This window comes from Prorops nasuta, unplaced genomic scaffold (genome assembly GCF_024137725.1).
Source record: "Prorops nasuta isolate Cenicafe-Biocafe unplaced genomic scaffold, Cenicafe_Pnas_1.2 PNAS00005, whole genome shotgun sequence".
Lineage (NCBI taxonomy): Eukaryota > Metazoa > Arthropoda > Insecta > Hymenoptera > Bethylidae > Prorops > Prorops nasuta.
In genome coordinates this window covers 5,009,959-5,027,412 of record NW_027116802.1, presented here as the reverse complement: position 1 = coordinate 5,027,412, position 17,454 = coordinate 5,009,959, and the positions used below count along the sequence as shown (strand labels likewise).

At 31.7% G+C, this 17,454-nt stretch overlaps 4 protein-coding genes across 4 annotated transcripts; 2 read left to right on the top strand and 2 right to left on the bottom strand.

The window, feature by feature from the left end:
- The first annotated feature begins 307 nt into the window (after positions 1 to 307).
- On the top strand, positions 308 to 3,762 carry LOC136773464 (uncharacterized). Its single transcript, XM_066727161.1, has 5 exons — positions 308 to 483; positions 1,189 to 1,286; positions 1,444 to 1,648; positions 1,723 to 2,202; positions 2,281 to 3,762. Exons 1-5 carry the CDS (start codon positions 408 to 410, stop codon positions 2,403 to 2,405), a joined length of 984 nt encoding a protein of 327 aa, XP_066583258.1. The 5' UTR covers positions 308 to 407; the 3' UTR covers positions 2,406 to 3,762.
- Positions 3,763 to 6,754: 2,992 nt separating this feature from the next.
- On the bottom strand, positions 6,755 to 10,675 carry LOC136773465 (N-alpha-acetyltransferase 30-like). The gene is made up of 3 exons (XM_066727162.1): positions 10,211 to 10,675; positions 8,310 to 8,485; positions 6,755 to 8,224 (listed from the first exon to the last, which is right to left on the bottom strand). Exons 1-3 carry the CDS (start codon positions 10,422 to 10,424, stop codon positions 7,907 to 7,909), a joined length of 708 nt encoding a protein of 235 aa, XP_066583259.1. The 5' UTR covers positions 10,425 to 10,675; the 3' UTR covers positions 6,755 to 7,906.
- A 532-nt stretch (positions 10,676 to 11,207) lies between these two features.
- Positions 11,208 to 14,003, top strand: l(3)72Dn (UTP4 small subunit processome component l(3)72Dn). The gene is made up of 4 exons (XM_066727041.1): positions 11,208 to 11,601; positions 11,667 to 13,206; positions 13,468 to 13,770; positions 13,848 to 14,003. Exons 1-4 carry the CDS (start codon positions 11,498 to 11,500, stop codon positions 13,962 to 13,964), a joined length of 2,064 nt encoding a protein of 687 aa, XP_066583138.1. The 5' UTR covers positions 11,208 to 11,497; the 3' UTR covers positions 13,965 to 14,003.
- Positions 14,004 to 14,031: 28 nt separating this feature from the next.
- Positions 14,032 to 14,626, bottom strand: LOC136773813 (uncharacterized). Its single transcript, XM_066727725.1, has 3 exons — positions 14,523 to 14,626; positions 14,361 to 14,445; positions 14,032 to 14,301 (listed from the first exon to the last, which is right to left on the bottom strand). Exons 1-3 carry the CDS (start codon positions 14,624 to 14,626, stop codon positions 14,032 to 14,034), a joined length of 459 nt encoding a protein of 152 aa, XP_066583822.1.
- Positions 14,627 to 17,454: the final 2,828 nt, after the last annotated feature.

The window sequence follows — 17,454 nt, the reverse complement described above, 5'->3', positions numbered from 1 at the left end:
CCTTTTTTTTCATTTCATTTTCATTTGTGTTCTATTTATTTCTACTTTTTTCTCTTCTTCTTCTCCTTCTCTTTTTCCCCTCTCTCTCTCATTCATCAGATTTAATCAATATACTGATTTATTTAAATTTATAAATAAATGATCACGATTAAAAGCAAAATATTAAGTATTTTATAGTGATAGAGTTGGAATTTTGCGTTACCGACCGTGGTGTTATAACAGCGTGTGCGTTTCTCGAGCCCGCCAATCGGGATTCGCCAAATTATATGGTTGCGTGAGGCGAGCTGCGAACAAGAGCAAACAAGAGGAAGAAAGGGTATAGAGGGAAAAGATAGATAGAAAGAGAGACTGTCAGTCTTTAGCCTCGTGCCTGTGCCAAAATATTTAGCTGACAACGACGAAACATCATGGCGGATAACGATAAAGAACCGATGTCACGTTTATTGAAGCTTGCAAATAAATTCAATTGCTTTTACCTGTCAGGTGAGTAATAGCCTTGAGAAAATGGTCCGCCGTTAGCTTTGCGTGCTAGCGATGTCATTTCTAAGAGACTATCTTGTTAGAATTGTTCGCTTTTTCCACACAGCACAGATATTGATTTCAAGACCTCATTTTCTATTTTCCTCATAACGTTTTCTTTTTTAAATCTTTCTTATTATTCTATTGCATTTTCTCAAATCTATCATCACTCAAGCTTAAGGGTTTTCTTCTAATTGTCAATTGGAAGCGGCAAGCTTACTACCGTAATGTGTCTATACATGTATGTATGTATATATTCGCGTGTACAGTGAACATAAATTATATAAAATTTATTTAAATACATTCAATGTTTACGAATAATCTTTAAATATTTTATGAAAAGAGATTTTTCTAACTGTTTAATATGTTCTATATTATTATTTATCCAAATGTGTGTGTGTGTGTGTGTGCGTGTGTGTATGTGTGTATGTGTGTTTGTGTACATTTCAAACTAAACAAAGAATTATTTCAATCCTATAAATAAAGCAGAACTCAAAAATTTTCCAGTTATAACATGTAATTATATTACCTTTTAATATAATCGGTGTTTTTCTTTTTTTTTTAATTTTTTATAGCTTATCCCAAAATATAAATTGTGATGCAATTAAACTTTTCAGGCTTATGTAATGGATAAATTGAAGATTGCTTAAAATTCAGTTTTCTTTATAGGATTCCATGCAGGTGATTGCAGAGCTTTTGTCGTTGATGGGCAACAAGTAGGATTGGTACGTCCTGATGTTATGAAAGAACTATTAAACTATCCGCAGGTGAGCTATTAAATACCATATATAGATTTCTAAACTAATCTAAGTTAAAAATTAAATTCTATATAATCTTGATGAAAAACAGATTATTTTTAATTTTATAATTTAAAAATTATGAATAAGATAGATGTAAATTTTATATTTTATGTAAACATTACAGGTTTTTCAAGTGCATCCTGAGTATGTGCAATTAAATCCAGCTTTTAGAGACTATTCAGAGCGAAGTGCTCGAGTTGATGAAGTCTTAAGAGAATGGCGAGCAGGTGGAAAATTTGTAACTTTGAGAGGCTGGAGAGAAGAGTGCCATGAAGTACGTGCACAATTCAACACACCACCACTATTTAAAATGGATCGATCTGCAACATGTAGGCTGAAAGGGATAAGAAAGAAAGATAAATAATAATTTATTAAAGTAAAAATTGGTCATTGCTTATTTTAGGTTTATTTGGAATTCGAAAATATGGAGTAGATATCAATGGTTATGTAATGGATCCAGTGAAAGGCTTATCAATATGGCTACAAAAGAGAAGTCCTACCAAACAGACATGGCCTGGTTATTGGGATAATATGGTCAGTGGTGGATTGACTGTTGGCTTTGGCATTAATGAAACTGCAATAAAGGAGGCTGGAGAGGAAGCCAGCATTCCAAATGAGCTTATTGCTAAACTTAAAAGTGCAGGCTGTGTCTCCCTGTTTTTCGAGAGTGAAAGGGGTCTTTTCCCAAATACCGAATTCGTCTATGATCTAGAGTTACCACCTGATTTTGTACCCACTAATGGAGATGGGGAAGTCGAAACTTTTGAGTTACTTCCTGTTAACGAATGTGTAGAAAGGATACTCTCCCCGCATTTTAAAACTACATCGGTTCCTGTTGCCCTTGATTTTTTAATCAGACATGGTTATATAACAGCAGAGAATGGTAAGTTAAAGTGCCTTTGAAAAAATGTTTAAACTATCATCTAATTTATGTTCTAACTTGACAATTATTTTTTTTCAGAACCAAATTTTATACAGATTATGGAATTACTTCATGTACCACTACAAACCATGTATAACCATACGCAAAAAAAATGTAAAATAGCTGCCAATGGTGAAGCAATTGATGCTATAAAAAAGCTATAAAAAGCTTAGATCTGATAGGTACTAATTTCAATTAACGCTGGGTGGATCATAAACAGGGGGAGTATTTTTTTTTTTATTTAACATTTTCTCATGTAGGTAATACAATTTTTTTTAAATTGTGCAATTGTACACATAAAATTAGCTTAAAATTTATAAAACCATGTAATTGTAGTTGTGATGCAATAGTTATTAATCAAACTTGTGACTGAATCAAATCATTTTTAAGTTTCTTTTCTCAAAGCTCTAAATTTGTGGAATTTAATATGGAGGGCAGGCTCCATCCCGTTTGCCACGTTTGCAATTTAATTGTAATAAAGTTTTTTTGGCTTTCATTTACCTTTATATTTTGCAATTTAATTTAATTTATTTCAGAAGTTTAACATTTTTTAAATATTTGCTGTCAATATGTTAGTCTGAAACTCCTGTAATTTCGCATATTTACGAGTCTCAAGTATTAATTTTATAATTTGATGAAATGGGACGACTTTTATTCTAATGTTTAATTAAAAACATCTAATCAATTAATGATTAAGAACCAACTCCAATGTCTGAGTATTATTTATATTGCATTCCAGGCAATAGTTGCATAATTAAAATTTAGTAGTAAAGTAATAAAATACATTTGAGATTAGTTTTCAGTATCATAGAAGATAATTTTTGTATAACATTTTAACAGGATAACATTACTAAACAAAGTAAAATAATTATCGGCATAAGTGATCGGTTAACAGAATTTTCAGATAATTCGGTGTTTTGACATTTTAAGATAAAAATTGTAAAGACAAATCATACAAGAAATGTGTTCCATAATACGATTTTACAATGAGAGATTAGTCTTAGCTTTTTCATAACGTTACTCCTTGTATAAAGGGAAGTATTTTTTTTTTAATATTTATACTAGCTACGTAAGGTAGAATTTCATAGCGTTTCGATTGACGCGCAGCACTAGCGATCGGCTTTAAAAGGAATACGATGTGACTGACATTAGTGACAGTGTAGTCGTATCCTGTCGTGTCCTACATCCCACTCACTGCCTACCGTACGTACGGCGCGACAATTCATACGGTGAGATTCCACCTTCATAGATTTTTCAGTTATACTCTGATTGGCAATGAATTTTTTATTGTAATGCGTAAGAAAGAAGACCGATATTATAAGTAGGAGAACAGTTGTAAAGCTTATATGTCAGTACAGTATTTAGTTTTGTACGTATGAAACAAGTATTGCGTTTTATGTAATTTTTCTAAAGAGAATGTACAATTGTGATTTGTTTTAAGCTAAAATTGCAAAAATTCTTTATTTTCTGACAGAAGCACAGATGTGTTGTTTATTAAATTATATCAATACAGCAATATAATTGTTTTTTGAGGTCAAAAATCATAATAAATTAAGTCATTAATTTATTCAAGATATCCTTTAAGACATTAAAGGCTGATGAAAATATTATCCTTTTAAACATATATAAGTATGAAATGCAAAGGTGGAGCCAGCGATCGTAAACACATTTTTCTTTTTTTCAAGTATTTAATAGAAATTAACGTTCTGCGTTGCGATTTGCTAAAAAAGAGAGAAAATGATGCATTTTCACACTTAGCGGTTATCTATGTTGACATTTTAAAATCTATCAATTTATATGTACAGAATTTTTATCCAATTAGCGCTCTTTTTAGATATTTTCTGTGTTGGAAAATGCACAAATACTAGTCATCATCATTTTGTTCTCTTGCTTGCAGGACTTTCAAGAACTTGTGTATTTTATTGCACATTATTACTATAATTGAATCTATTATATAATTTTAATTGTTAAATATACGTAAAGTTGACCATATATAAGATATTGTTAAACGGAAGAAAAAAAGTTTGTCATGAACATGAATCATAAATTGATCAATTTATCTTTAGAGAAAAAATTTATCATCTCTATTAGATATATGCATATAGTGCAATTAGGAACAGTGGCATATAAACATTGCAGTTTTTTCTAGCATTTGCAAAAACATTTTGTTTCCCTATAGTGTATTTCTCAATCAATTTTTGAAAAGCCATGCCAATATTGTATATATGTTTGACAAAAAAAAATTGACTTCTGCACTTTCTGTGCAAATACAACGAAATTCCACATTTCTATAGTTTATAAAGTTGCTAATGAAAATTTCTTCACAGAATGACAAAGTTAAACTACAATGTTTTGTGTGATAACGCATATACGTTTAGTAATTGCTTTTTAGTATTAAAAGAATCTTTTCTCAAAGCTTTGCATATATGGTTTGAGTATCTCAGTGCTGTACTTAAATTTGATAACTTTGTCCCATTAAGTATTACTAATTACAAGTTAAGTACCTTGTTATTCTCAGGTGAATCTTGTGATTGAGTTGTGAAAATTTGTTTCCTTTTTTTATCAATTTGTATGAGTCATACATTTTAGTAGACATTTTTATATGTGTATTCAAAGCAAGAGTACAGCAAATGTACATTCACACACTGAAAAAAAAGTCTGAATTATTGTGTCTTCGAGTAAAATAGTATTATGAGCTTTTCTATTTTATTTCTTTTCAATGAAAGGTATTAATTAATTGTTAGCCCTATTGCTAATTACACTGAAAGTTTTTATTTAGAGATAATACATGAATCATTTTAATTTATCAATTGCATTTATTTACGATAAATATAAACGATTATCATATTGTAGGAAGCCTCTTCATTAACCCCTCCTTTATTGACTCTTCCCTGTATCACTTTGTCACTGATATAAATATATATATACATGTGTGTGCTTGTGTGTACATTTAACTGCTATTTGTGGAAGCTTATCATTATCCCTTCCTCTACATTTTTTCTATATTCAACTATATATATATATATATATATATATATATTTAATACAAGTTTATCTAGAGTTAAAAATGATTAAAACACAAATATAAGTTTGTGTAACATTTATTGTAATACGGATAAAAATAGTATATTATTATTCTTATAACATGTTATATTTGTACATACAGAATTTACTTAATCTGTAAAATATTTTTTTTTGTGTGACAATAAGAGATTTTTTTTATAAATTAATTTTGAACACAGAAAAAAAAAATAACTGCACAGTGCACAACCCACAGGCCATAAGTCTTAACTGTGGTACTTTAGTCAAAGAAACTCAAGAGATATCCTACCACTTTTCCTCTCCGCTTTTTCCGCAGAATTGAAGGAAGAACTTAAAACATTGATTGACTGACGGTTAACTTACAACATTGCAGATACAATCACACAATCCTTACAACTCACATATATTTTTGAAAAATTGGCAATCCTATATGGTAAAATTTTATCTTACAAGGTTTTGATGGGATTCATCCTTTATCCCTTTAACTCTGACCATTACTAGGCACGTTCTACATACTTACAGGTCTTACTTACAGGATAACAAAGTCAATTATCACTGTCGTCTGACTGCTTGAAAGCCTAAAATCGCTTTCTTAGCACTGCGAAAAATTTTCAACATGATTGGCCAAATTGAAATGTCACTGACTGTTCAACCAATCATATTGAGTATTTCTGGCAGCGCTGAGAAAGCTAATATAGATTTGCAAGCAGCCGGCTATCATCAATTTGACCTTGATTTTTTATATGAACTATTAACTATCAAACATTAAAATTTATGTTGCTTTTTTTATCAAACGATTTTCTATTGAATAAAAACTGGAAAAATTAATTTTAGTTGAAAATAAAAAAATTCTGGCTAACTTCGCGGTTAATTTTTTTTCGGGTTGTGCAAAAACTAGTAATTTATCAAACAGTTTTGTCTAAATATCAATCACTATCACAAATGATTATCAAACGATATATTAATTATTGAAAATTAAAAAATTGAGGCTGCCTTCACATGCGGTGTAAAATATGTATACGGCGTTACGCCAGCACCCAGCAGCATGCTTGCGTTTTATCGCGAAAATGATTTGATTGGTTAATACGTTTTAGCGTAAGTTACGTTTACGCACCTTACACCGCATGTGAAAGCAGATGAGCCTGAGAATTCGTCGGCCAACTTCACGGAGGCTGTTAATTAGCTGTAGAGCGGAGTGTGTAAGGTGTGTTCGTTATTAATGTGGAGCATCACCCCTGTACAATAAAAATAATATCCAATAAAGAAAATAGAAAAAAGTGATGTTGTCGACTTTATTTACATAATTCCTGAATTCCTGTATCAACAGAAAAAACAATTCTCCTTAAAAATTAAAATGTTTGTAAAATGATCTATTACCTTATAATTCAAGTTACTTTGTCAATAATTTTTAAGTAAACGTTAACAAAAATCATTCAGTTGCACTTGATTAATTTAAAAAAATGAGTGTAAAAACATTTATGGCTTTTAATTAACATTTTTTACATTTTTAATAGTTACATCATGATCTGTGCTTCGCAATTATTTTATACAAATGTAGATATAATAGACAGAAATTTCAATCACTTGTGTAAATCATAAGACATTGGCTTATAAGATATCTGTAATTTTGTAAATAATAGTTTAATTTGTTAAATAATATATATTTATATATATCATTCTATTCCTTGTCATTATCACTTTACAGAGATATTCACACAGGCCTAGGTTATTTTACAATATCTTTTTAACACTTATTTAAAATTTCATAATCCCATATTGAGAATTTGTATTCACTTATTATATTTACTAAAAATTTTAATTTTCACATTAATCAAATACCTTTTTTTCTTGAAAATAATTGCAACAAATGATTAATTTTGTTTTAAGAAGAATTGTTACGAGTTTTTGAAAATTCGATAATATTAAATTATTTACCGAGCTTATTTGCAGTTCCGCGATGTAATTCTTCTTCATAAAAAATTGTGTAGCTGACACATTATATTGAATAAAAGAAGAAAATGATCTCTTTTTCCAACAGTTATCATCTTTGAAACCTATAGCATAGGTAAATTATTTTAAGTAAACAATACAAAAAATTTTGACAATCATTCGTTAATAATGTGAACCCTCAAAATGTGAAGTACCGTAAAATACATGATTTTAGTACTCTGTTCACAGTCTCGCTTTCTTTTTCTATCACTTTTTAGCTTTATATAGATTAAGCTATAATTTTAATTTATTAACTATCATCATTAATACCAAAGTGATTCTCAATGTAGATGATTTCATAAACAATTATAATTATTATTATGTACACATATTTGTAAGCATTACAGTAATTACAAATGATAGTAACAATGCACCCAGTGCCTCGTGAAGGTAAAACATGGCCATTAAAAATTTCACAAAAAATAATTTTTTGCAATACAAACATAATTGTAAAATATGCTAATGTTGTTACTTTTTTTAATAATATATTCAATAATTATTGATTTGTGCGTACAGAATCGGTAAACTCTTTGGTATTAATGCTGTACACTTCACCAATTTGGGACATGAATATATCATCTTTTTGATAGTGAAATTATTTAAAATCCTATTGACATGTGCACACAGATGATTTTCATCTGAGCCACAGTTTCAGTCGAAGGGCATCAACACCATTTAAATAATACCGAAATAGTCGTTTATCCCGCACAAAACCTAAATTTTCATATAAGCGTAAAGCAGGTTGATTAGTAATTTCAGTTTCTAAGACCACTTCATCTGCATCATCTTCCACCATTGCACGAATTGCTCTCCTAACCAGGTTTGACCCAATCTTTCGCTTTCTATATTTAATATCAACAGCCAACATTGCAATGTATCCACGTTTTATAACTTTTCTATGGATATCTAATTTGCAGACAATGGCACCTACACATTCTTCTCTATGCATAGCCTTAAATAAGTAACATTAATATTCTACAATTAGTTCAAAAGTGGTTATGTAACTTAATAATAATTTTTGTTGAAGAAAAACTTACCAGAAAGCAAAGCTTTGGCCAATTATGTATAAAGTATCTATATGTATAAATGGAATATGGTTCACTTAGATCCTTTTGTATTAATTTCATAATATCTGGCATTTGTAATTCACTTGAGTAACTAACGTAATCAATATCATCATCTTTACTGCCAATATTTTCTTTCTCTGATATTTCTGAAAAAAAAAGAGGTAAAATTCATCATTATACTTATATTTCAAAAAGCAAATTAATTTAATGTTACTATTTATAGCTCCCACTTTTTTAAATGTAATCTAAAGCTAAGGTTTACTTTAAATGTGCTTACAAGAACAGAAATTATTGATGATACTGCATTTTTCTCTAAACAACCAAAGACAATTTTTATTTATTAAGTTACTGAAATTTAATTCCAATTAGCACAGAATTGCATATATACATAATAACATATGATAATAATCCAAATTAATAATCACTCTTTACATAGGTTTGTGTATGTATAAGAATTAAAAATTTAAAAAGCAATGAAAAAAAAAATTGTAAAATGAACAATATGTTTCACATTATATGATGATTGATATTTTCACAATTTCTCATAGATATTCATATTTGAGTAAAAAATAAAAAACAAATTTAAAGAACAATACAGTATTTACAAAATTAATTATGTGTATCAAGAGGTTCATTTTAGCTCAATGATTTTTAAGATTATTAATGAAAAGCTCTCTCTACATATAGTTCAAATAAGAAAAAATATAAAAATTTTTTATTGAAAAATTTAAGAAAACTTAAAACAATTTTTTAGAAGTCAGATAAAATATAGATACAGAGTATGCAAAATTCTGAAGTCAGTTATATTAGTTAAAATATTTATCATCTTAATAAGAGGAAGGATGAGGAAATATGATAACAGGTTATTTGTTCTTCTTCCCTTTTTATTTATGGACATGTTTCATTATTAATACAAGCTACAAACATCTAGTGATACTTCACTTAACAAAACTTATAGTTTTGGTACTTATAGCTTATGTGCAGTAATAATGGAGCATAGTGTCTATTTTTGGAATTGTGCTTTTATTAATCCACCATTTGCTACAGTAAATATTAAGTTCAGAATAAGCAAGATGATACAGATTCAGAACTCAGAACAATAAACAGTATATGAGAAACAGAATATTAAATAGAAGAATATTGTTAGTTCAAATTTTAAAAGAAGTTATCTTCAACTACTGATATTTATATGTTAAATATATTCTGCCTTCAAATTATTGTTATTGCCTTAAGACTTTTTGAAGATTAGGAAAATATGAAAGAACATAGAAAGCAAAAAAAACTTATGACAAAACAGATTTAGCTGGAATTAATGAATGATTCAGTATATGAATGAATTAAGACTTTCTTCCTGCTTTTCTGTTCAAAAGAAATATTACATATAAATTTTTGTTGAAGCATTGTAGTTTTAAGATATAATTTTAGGAAGGGTGTGTGGTCATGGGAAAACTTTTTACTTTTAAATGCCATGAGGTTTGTATTTGTACTAACCCTTTTCTCTATAAAAAGAGTAAACTATATATACTGTACTACTAATTATATTATAATTTTCTTATTTTTTTATAACAATATTAGGGGCATATTAATTTCCCAGTGACACTAAGATTGATTTCATGCATATCATTTTAATTATATAATAATTATATACTGACTGAGACATTCTCTTTCTCTTAATTTGTTAAGGATATTGAAGCCTCATCCAAAGTAAATTTGTTTTTAATTACAACACAAAGATATACACAGACAATGTCTGTTTCTAACTACTTTTGCATAGTATATAGTAGTTGAATTGGTCATAAATAGTCCATTGCATTTTTCGTGATAGCTCTTTTGTGTGAATCAGCAATTTAGTATAAAAATTTCGTACATACCGTTAATTTGATGTAATCCATTTGTTCGTGGTTCATCAGAAATTTCTGTTGTTTCTAAGCGAAGTCGAGATTTGATATCCAGTGCCGAGATGTCAGCAATCGCTACATTATCCTTCATTGTCTTAATTATGTTTATCGCTGCTTCTGATTCAGTCAATTGTGCATCACCTTCAACTCGGTCACTTTCCATTTTACCAATTTTTGCAAATTTCATATTATGCTGGTTATGCCATATTAGAATTAGAATTTCTATGTGTATGTGAAGTGTGAACTATTGTAAATTGTGAAGTGGAATTGTGGAATAGACTAGCTACCAGAGACACCACAGTCCACAGACACTAGAGCACATCATAGCAGTATCAACAGTGAGAACTGTGAGAACTGAGACTAAAGAAGCCACATCGTGGACGGTGCACGGGTGCACACGGGCCACACTTTTGTTTCCATCACTATTAGCCAATAGCCAGTGTAGCCACCATAGCCACTATAGTCCTGAGTCCACATATCGTGGACGGATTTTTCTCCCTCCCTACCACGCCGTCTGCTGCGTGCGCAGCAGACGGCGTCTGGTTTCACTGGATCGTATAAATAATCGTATGTAGTATACTATCTATGTATGTATATATGTACGCCACAAATAGGGCGGAAGTAATAGGGATAATAAAAAATTTCAGAAGACCTTTAATAGAAGGACAAGCAATATTAAATGCTAAATATATTATTTCTTGTGGATTATTATCATATTATGAAAAATATGCTATAATATAAGCACAAATACGAAAACTTTCTATACATCACCACCACCACTACCACATATTGCCATACATTTATCACTATTCCATTAGTTCTTACTTAGGCCCGGTTCCACAAGCCTTTTTTGATCTGGATTAAGTTAATTTTGCTATATTTTATGTCACATAGAATATAGCATAATTAACTTAATCCAGTTTAAACAAGGCTTGTGGAACCGATCCTTAGTCTGTCAGGTAGCAGCATCGATGATTGAGATCGTGAATACACTCTCACTGCACTATTGTTGTATTTCGCGCACGGTGTCTATTGGCCATTACTGAATGCTGATTGATGCTGATTGCTGAGTTCGTTGTGCGCCGGCTGTAGTGTAACCCAACTTTGATTTAAAATTTTAAAATCTTGATGGAAACAGGGCCGAAGAAAAAATTACATGCGGTCCATGCGGAAGGTTTTATTTAGCTACGAATACCGCCTTAAGGAAATTTTTTCGGACGGAAAAGATTTTTCCAGTAGTAACCTAGTAACACGTGCAACATGTCGCCCTGCAGAGTACATAATATTCGGTTTTATAATCTTGAACCGAAGTCAGTAACATGTTTATGTTATGATCAAGAAAATAAGAAATTAGCACTTTCAAGGTTAGCTATTAGTTATTTGAATAGTTCTCTAAATAATTAGTACATTTTATTTTTTTTTTATACAGAAATGACAATTCTATAGAAATATGGAATATAGCAAATGCACCATTTATTGAATGTACATTACCAGCAAAACCAGAAAACTCTGTTGAAGCAATAGTTTGGGTAAATCAAAGACTTTTTTCAGCTGGTCTTCATGGAATGATTTCAGAATATGATCTGTATGCATTGCAAATTAAAAACGGTGTACTGGTTACGGGTGGTGCAGCATGGTGTATGGATGTCAACCATAAGAAAACTCACTTAGCTGTTGGTACCGAGGAAGGATATATTAATACGTTTATTATAAACACAGATTCATTGATATATGAAAGATTATTCGATAAACAAAAGGGAAGAATTTTGTGTATCAAGTGGGATAATACAGGGGACATGATATATACTGGATCGACTGATACTGTTAGAGTTTGGAGTGCTATTAGTGGCCATGCTATTCATAAAATGACTACAGGAAGAAAAGTGGCAAGAAAAGAGACAATCGTATGGTGTTTAGCAGTTACAGATGAAAATATTATAGTTTCTGGAGATTCTAGAGGCTACTTATCTTTCTGGGATCCCCAAGGAGGAATGTTAATTGAATCTCATGTGAGTCATACTGCTGATATATTAGCTGTTACATTGTCACATGATAAAAATATTGTATATTGTGCTGGTGTTGATTCAGTAGTAAGAAGTTTTTGTAAAATTATATTAAAATCAAGTGGTAGAACACAATGGGTGAAAGGGATTGAAAGGAGATTGCATGATCATGATGTCAGGACATTGGTTGAAGCAAATGGAAAATTATATTCGGCAGGAGTGGATGGATACTTGGCTCAATCCAGCTATCCTCCTAAAGTACTAGTTAAATATCCACCTCTACTACAACCTCCTTGTGTTACCATTTGTAAGAAATCAAGATGTATTTTTTTAAGATACCCAAATTTTTTGGAATTATGGAGGCTTGGTTCTACAGTTTCAATATCTCCAGAGAAAACTCATATTGGAATGATCTATCAACTAGAAGAAGAGCCTGTAAAACTACTTCAATTAAAAACGAAACGAGATGAAAGTATTATTTCCTGTGCAATTAGTAAAGACTCCAAAATAATTGCATATTCAACAGATAGTCATATAAGAGTCTTCAATTTTGATGTTGTAGAGGGTGAGGCACAATTAATAAGAAACGATACAGATATTTCTGAAAACAGGATACAAAATATGTTGTTCAGTCCAGATAGCAAATTGTTTATAACAGCAACTAATAATGGTCTTGAAAATGCTATAACTGTATATAAAGTAGTAAAAAAATATTTTCGATTGGTGGGCTCATTTAATACTACAAGGGAATCTATTTTTAATATTGGGTTACTTTGCTTTTCTCCAGATAGTAAGTATCTGGTATGTGCAGATAGACAGAGTGGAATAGCAATATATAATGTCAATGAAGATTTAACACCTAGTAATCTTAAAGCATGGAAGCTACCAAAGTACAATTATCCACCAACTGCTATGGCTGTTCAGAGCAATACATTAAATTTGGTGGTTGTATATTCTGATCATAAGGTAATGCAAAGCTATAATAAAATCTTGTGTTAATGAAGTAAATGAATAATTTTAGTACCTATACATATTATAGTTTGTCACAAAGTAGAGCAGTAAAAAATAATGAAACGAGCACTAAAATGTGCAATATTCAAGTAGCTATCATTTTATTGTTCTTTGTTGGGTAGTTTAAATCAAACTTATGGTCTCATTTCAATCATTTTATAATAATAGAATTGCTCTATGTTACCTGTTAAATATAAACTCACTTATATTTTTCAGATAATTGAATTTAATATTCCAAGGAAGCAGTTTACAGAATTTTCCAATAATCTTCAAAATCATTTACCAATGCATTGGCTAGCACGACCGTTCCCTATTACTAATATTATTTTTGATCCTAATAAAGAGAATATTATTATTGTTCACGACGATTCGAATGTTTATATCATCAATAAAACACCAGAGTCGCCGGAGAAGAAAGCAAAAATTCTGAAGAGAGATAATGGCTACACAACAGAAGACAGTAATTCAATTCTAAGCTCTCAGTCACAGAATTCTTTCAAAGTTGCGAAAAAATATAAGGTTAATTCAATAGTGATTTATAAATATAATCATTATTCTTGTTTGTTAATAAAATTAATTCTTTATATTTGTTTCAGCATTTGGTATACCTTAACTGGTTAAATGATACAGAAATGGTAGCAGTTGAGGTGAATCCATTATCTTTGATGGAAAAGTTGCCACCAACTCTTAAACAAAAGTGTTTTGGAATGTAAATAATGGAGAGCATTTTATTATTGAAATAAAATACTTATTTCTATTATATCAATCATTTATTGCAGTTTATCCTAGAAAAATGAATTTTTGATTTGTAACACGAAACTCTCCAGGTTTTATAGGTGGTTCAATATTGTTTTTGAGAGAAATGCATAGTTTCCCAGTAAACTCTAAATTACATTCTGCGCGAGAAGATCTCCATCCTATCATCGCAGATGACGTTTTAGGAATCGGTGAAACACTGCCAAAAGTAAATGCACGCGTGATTGCAGTTTCCTTCTGTCGGTTGAAGGTATCTGTCGGAAGTCCAGCTTTTTTACATTCCTCTTTCAATACCTAAATATTTCAGTTAAAAAAGTAGAAAAGATTTTTTTATCCGATGCATATATCCATACCATGTCCAAGAAGTTCCTGGTTAAACAATTATATTTTCTGAACCAATTGTAGCAAATGTTTCTTTCCCGTACATTAACTTCTTTGCTAAAAATAAAATTGAACAGAATAATTTCGTTTGCTCAATATATCAAATTATTAATGTATTTTAGAAATGATTCTACCATATATTATCAATATTCACTGGATTTTTTTCGAATCTACAACGTTTGTTATAAAAGATTTGTTCAACCTTCTTATCTTTTTTTTCCTGTTTTTCCTCAGTCATTTTTTCCTCCAAGTGTTAATACTGTTTAAAATTAATAAACGAACACGAGCTACACACTAAACGCGCGTATAGCTTTGTAGCAACACGACGGTTTGTTCGATAAATTTCATGTTACCATAGGGCCGTAATGCTAGATTATTAAAGATGGTAAAAAAATAATCCCCGTATAAGCTCTCGTAAAAAAATGTAATTTTTACTCATTTGCTTTCGGAGCAGATATATTGAAGTATTTTATGGAGCTGTAAAGTATGAAGCATTTAATCCCTGTAACTGAGAATGGTGTTGTAGTCAGACTAAACGATTATTCTCGGTAGACCAAATTAAACGATTCTTTAATAAATCATAATAAGCAATTATATATTAACAATTCCTATAAACAGTAATTTGCGCGATTTGTATAATGAATTATTATACAGATAAATTTAATACACAACAACAATACACATAAGAATTGCATATTAATTCTTTGCGGGGGGGGGGGGGGGGGATAACATTCATCAGTTCGTAATCGTTTCGATTTACAAAGATGATAAAGGGGGAATAAGACAATGTGACAGCAACTGATCATATAGGACACACCTTGGGAAGGATTGACGTGAGTACATTGCATCGAGATTACAATAAATTCGTAGTAGAAGAGTAGGCATGCAATCTCTGTAACGCACAATGTTGGTTGTGCTGCATTAATCAAAGTAGCTCGAACAATCGCGTACATCGTGTATATCGAAGGATGCTGAAAGATGAGATAAAAAATTGGAATTGCTAAAGATTTTGCAAGCTGGAAAATGAGAAAATAAATGAAACAATGATGAAATTTCTGGTACCTTAAACTATATGAAATTATTTATACCATAGAATTAAAGCAATGTAAATAAAGTTTCTTAAAATATCAAAGAAATGTTGAATTATTACGAATGCAAGAGGTAATTTGAGTTTGGCATTGCGCAATACGATCTACGTAAATGGTCTCGAGGATCCCGCCGATGCTATTGGGATTTGCATCTGTTGGTCGTCGAATGTGAGAGGGGTATGGTGTAGCAAGAACGACGGACGAAAATCCGTTTGGGTGCAGCAGAATGTACACTTGTAGCTTGGCTGGAGCGAGATAGCGATGCAGATAGAGAAGTAAAGGGAGGATAGGGGGAGGGGAGAGTTCGCGCAGTGGTAGATGAGAGTGGAATAGAATAGGATGGAAATGGATATAGGGAAATAGGGGGGGGGGGGGGGGAGAGCGAGAAATCGGAAGAGAGGATAAGATAGAGATATAGCAACGTGAAAGTGAGAGGATGAGATGAAGGGATATGCGATAGAAATAGTAAAACGAGAAGGAGGAAGGGATGAAAAGGGAGGGAGAGAACATGGTCGATGTGTCTAGCCTAGCCCGGCTGGTTCGTTGGTTGGTTGGTTGGTTCTGACTGGCTGCTTCGACTGGCTGGATGGCCTGGATGAACCAGGGAGCGTCTAGCTTGCGTCTGCCCAGCACAAACTCGGCATTATCTATACGTCTAGACATCCCTGCGCCAGCCACCAGCAACCGGGAGAAGACCATAGCGGTTTTGGCCCTCCGCTTGTAATTTACAGGGCGCCCTGCCCTGCCCTGCCCTGCCCTGCTCTGCCGAGCCGAGCCGAGCCGAATCTCTCCAACCTCTGAAACTCTCTTCCGGACGCACCCCCCCCCCCCTCCCTCCCCCAACCACACCTTTAGCTTCTCATCCTCAGCTTCCACATTTATCTCTACTCCTCTAGCGATTTCCTCTCAGACTTTTCTACCTCTCTCTCTCTCTCTCTCCCTCTATCCATATCTACTCCTTTTTAACTCAACTCCTTCGATGATATACCTCGATAACGATTGTCTCAGCAATTGGGTCGAAATCCTTGATCGCTAAGCGCAAACTCCGGCGCCCTATTCAACATCGGCCCAAAAGCTACATTAATCTAACTCAGCAGCTTCATTCATCGAGAAAGCACTGCTTCCTCGAATCGCATCAATAAATACCTTATTCATTCGACTCGATACATAATTCAGGAAATCCTTCGGTATAACAAATATGCCATGGAGCTTCCCTCTGCTTTACGCAACTCTATCAATACATTTTTCATCGGTGATTTATCTAACCAATTCATTAAACTGATACATGCTATATATGTATAATTTCAGGACTCTGTTATTTTGAATTTCTTTTTTGTTGAAAAACTATACTACACCCCCCTCGAAGTTTATTTATACATATAGATACAGTAAATATAGGAGAAGAAGAGGTAAAATTTAAAAAGCATAAAATAAAGAAGGAAAAGGGAGAAATAGAGATATGGATGAACAGCGAAAGTACAATTTCATGTTCCTAAAACGGTACGTCTCTGTTAAGTGTATAAATTCTGTATAGTTTGAGAAATTCATTGCGTTTCTCTCCATACTGTCATCCACTGTCATTTACATAATTAATTTATCCTCGAGATAGCGAGCTAAGAGAAAAATCAATTGCATTTTCCCTCTTATATTATTTAGTCTCACGATTGAATCGTGTGGGATTTCATCTTTGTACGTGTACTTTATATCCGTCTCTGCAGACCATGCAGTACACCGACAAATGACGCCAATGGATACTAACCTGATCACCATTTCTGATAGATAATCCCTGTTACTAGATTTTAAGTGAGTACTTGGAGAGGTATGACGGTTCAACTTATTCCTTGAAGTATTTCGAAGAAAACAACTGGGGTGGTTCAATCGAGGTGCACAAAAATTTAGATGATTCATTTTAAGATAAACGATTCACGTGATACTCACATGATTTTATAATGATCGAATTAGAATATTTTCTGAAAGA

Coding starts and splice junctions, on each gene's coding strand:
- LOC136773464 (XM_066727161.1), top strand. CDS start 408: ATGGCGGATAACGATAAAGAACCGATGTCACGTTTATTGAAGCTTGCA. Junction 484..1,188: donor CAATTGCTTTTACCTGTCAG/GTGAGTAATAGC, acceptor TTTTCTTTATAG/GATTCCATGCAGGTGATTGC. Junction 2,203..2,280: donor TTATATAACAGCAGAGAATG/GTAAGTTAAAGT, acceptor ATTTTTTTTCAG/AACCAAATTTTATACAGATT.
- LOC136773465 (XM_066727162.1), bottom strand. CDS start 10,424: ATGAAATTTGCAAAAATTGGTAAAATGGAAAGTGACCGAGTTGAAGGT. Junction 8,486..10,210: donor TGGATTACATCAAATTAACG/GTATGTACGAAA, acceptor TTTTTTTTTCAG/AAATATCAGAGAAAGAAAAT. Junction 8,225..8,309: donor GGCCAAAGCTTTGCTTTCTG/GTAAGTTTTTCT, acceptor TACTTATTTAAG/GCTATGCATAGAGAAGAATG.
- LOC136773813 (XM_066727725.1), bottom strand. CDS start 14,626: ATGACTGAGGAAAAACAGGAAAAAAAAGATAAGAAGGTTGAACAAATC. Junction 14,446..14,522: donor GTGAATATTGATAATATATG/GTAGAATCATTT, acceptor TTTTATTTTTAG/CAAAGAAGTTAATGTACGGG. Junction 14,302..14,360: donor CCAGGAACTTCTTGGACATG/GTATGGATATAT, acceptor TGAAATATTTAG/GTATTGAAAGAGGAATGTAA.